The 678-nt window shown below is 39.2% G+C and overlaps 1 protein-coding gene across 2 annotated transcripts in view; it reads right to left on the minus strand.

Annotated features, from left to right (window-relative positions):
- Nucleotides 1-282, minus strand: part of LOC143026474 (cholecystokinin receptor type A) — a 378,183-nt gene extending 377,901 nt beyond the window's left edge. The window contains exon 1 of one of the 2 annotated variants that reach the window (XM_076186920.1): nt 104-282. In XM_076186920.1, the coding sequence (XP_076043035.1) occupies nt 104-222 (119 nt within the window). In that variant the 5' untranslated portion in view covers nt 223-282. The remainder of the gene's footprint in view (nt 1-103) is intronic. The other variant, XM_076186921.1, reaches the window with a different exon arrangement.
- Between the last annotated feature and the right edge of the window lie 396 nt (nt 283-678).

Below are 678 nucleotides of genomic sequence, written 5' to 3' on the forward strand. Positions count from 1 at the left end.
CTTTTGTGTGTTTACCTTTGAGAGATGTTGTGTTTTTTTCTTAAAAGCGTACGAAGTTGTGTTTATATGTTTATTTTATTTTAGTTCTCTTTTGTGTGTTTACCTTTGAGAGATCCCAGCATGTTGCCGACGACGTTTAAAAATTCCCGCTCGAAGACGCTTGCACCGGTGCCACCAGATAATTTCTTTCACACGAGGAAAACAGCTCCCGTCGAAAGTCATCTAAACAACACCTTTGCCCATTCTAGAGCACGCGGGGGACGGGAGGCGAGATATCACGAAAAAGAAGAAGAAGAAGAAGAAGAAGAAGAAGAAAAAGAAGAAGAAGAAGAAGAAGAGGAAGAAGAAGAAGAAAAAGAAGAAAAAAAGTAGAAGAAAAAGAAGAAGAAGAAGATGAAGAAGATGAAGAAGATGAAGAAGAAGAAGAAGAAGAAGAAGAAGAAGAAGAAGAAGAAGAAGAAGAAGAAGAAAAAGAAGAAGAAGAAGAAAAAGTAAAAGAAGAACAAGAACAAGAAAAAGAAGAAGAAGAAGAAGAAGAAGAAGAAGAGGAAGAAGAAGAAGAAGAAGTAAAAGAAGAAAAAGAAACTCGGTTTGTCCAGGCTTCTACTCTCGTCTGAGGAGAGACGTCCCTTGGTCCCCGCGCCCCCTCTCTTTAAACTCCGGATTCGATGCCAAGTC

Source organism: Oratosquilla oratoria, chromosome 6 (assembly GCF_046742065.1).
Source record: "Oratosquilla oratoria isolate Oo_2021 chromosome 6, ASM4674206v1, whole genome shotgun sequence".
Classification (NCBI taxonomy): domain Eukaryota; kingdom Metazoa; phylum Arthropoda; class Malacostraca; order Stomatopoda; family Squillidae; genus Oratosquilla; species Oratosquilla oratoria.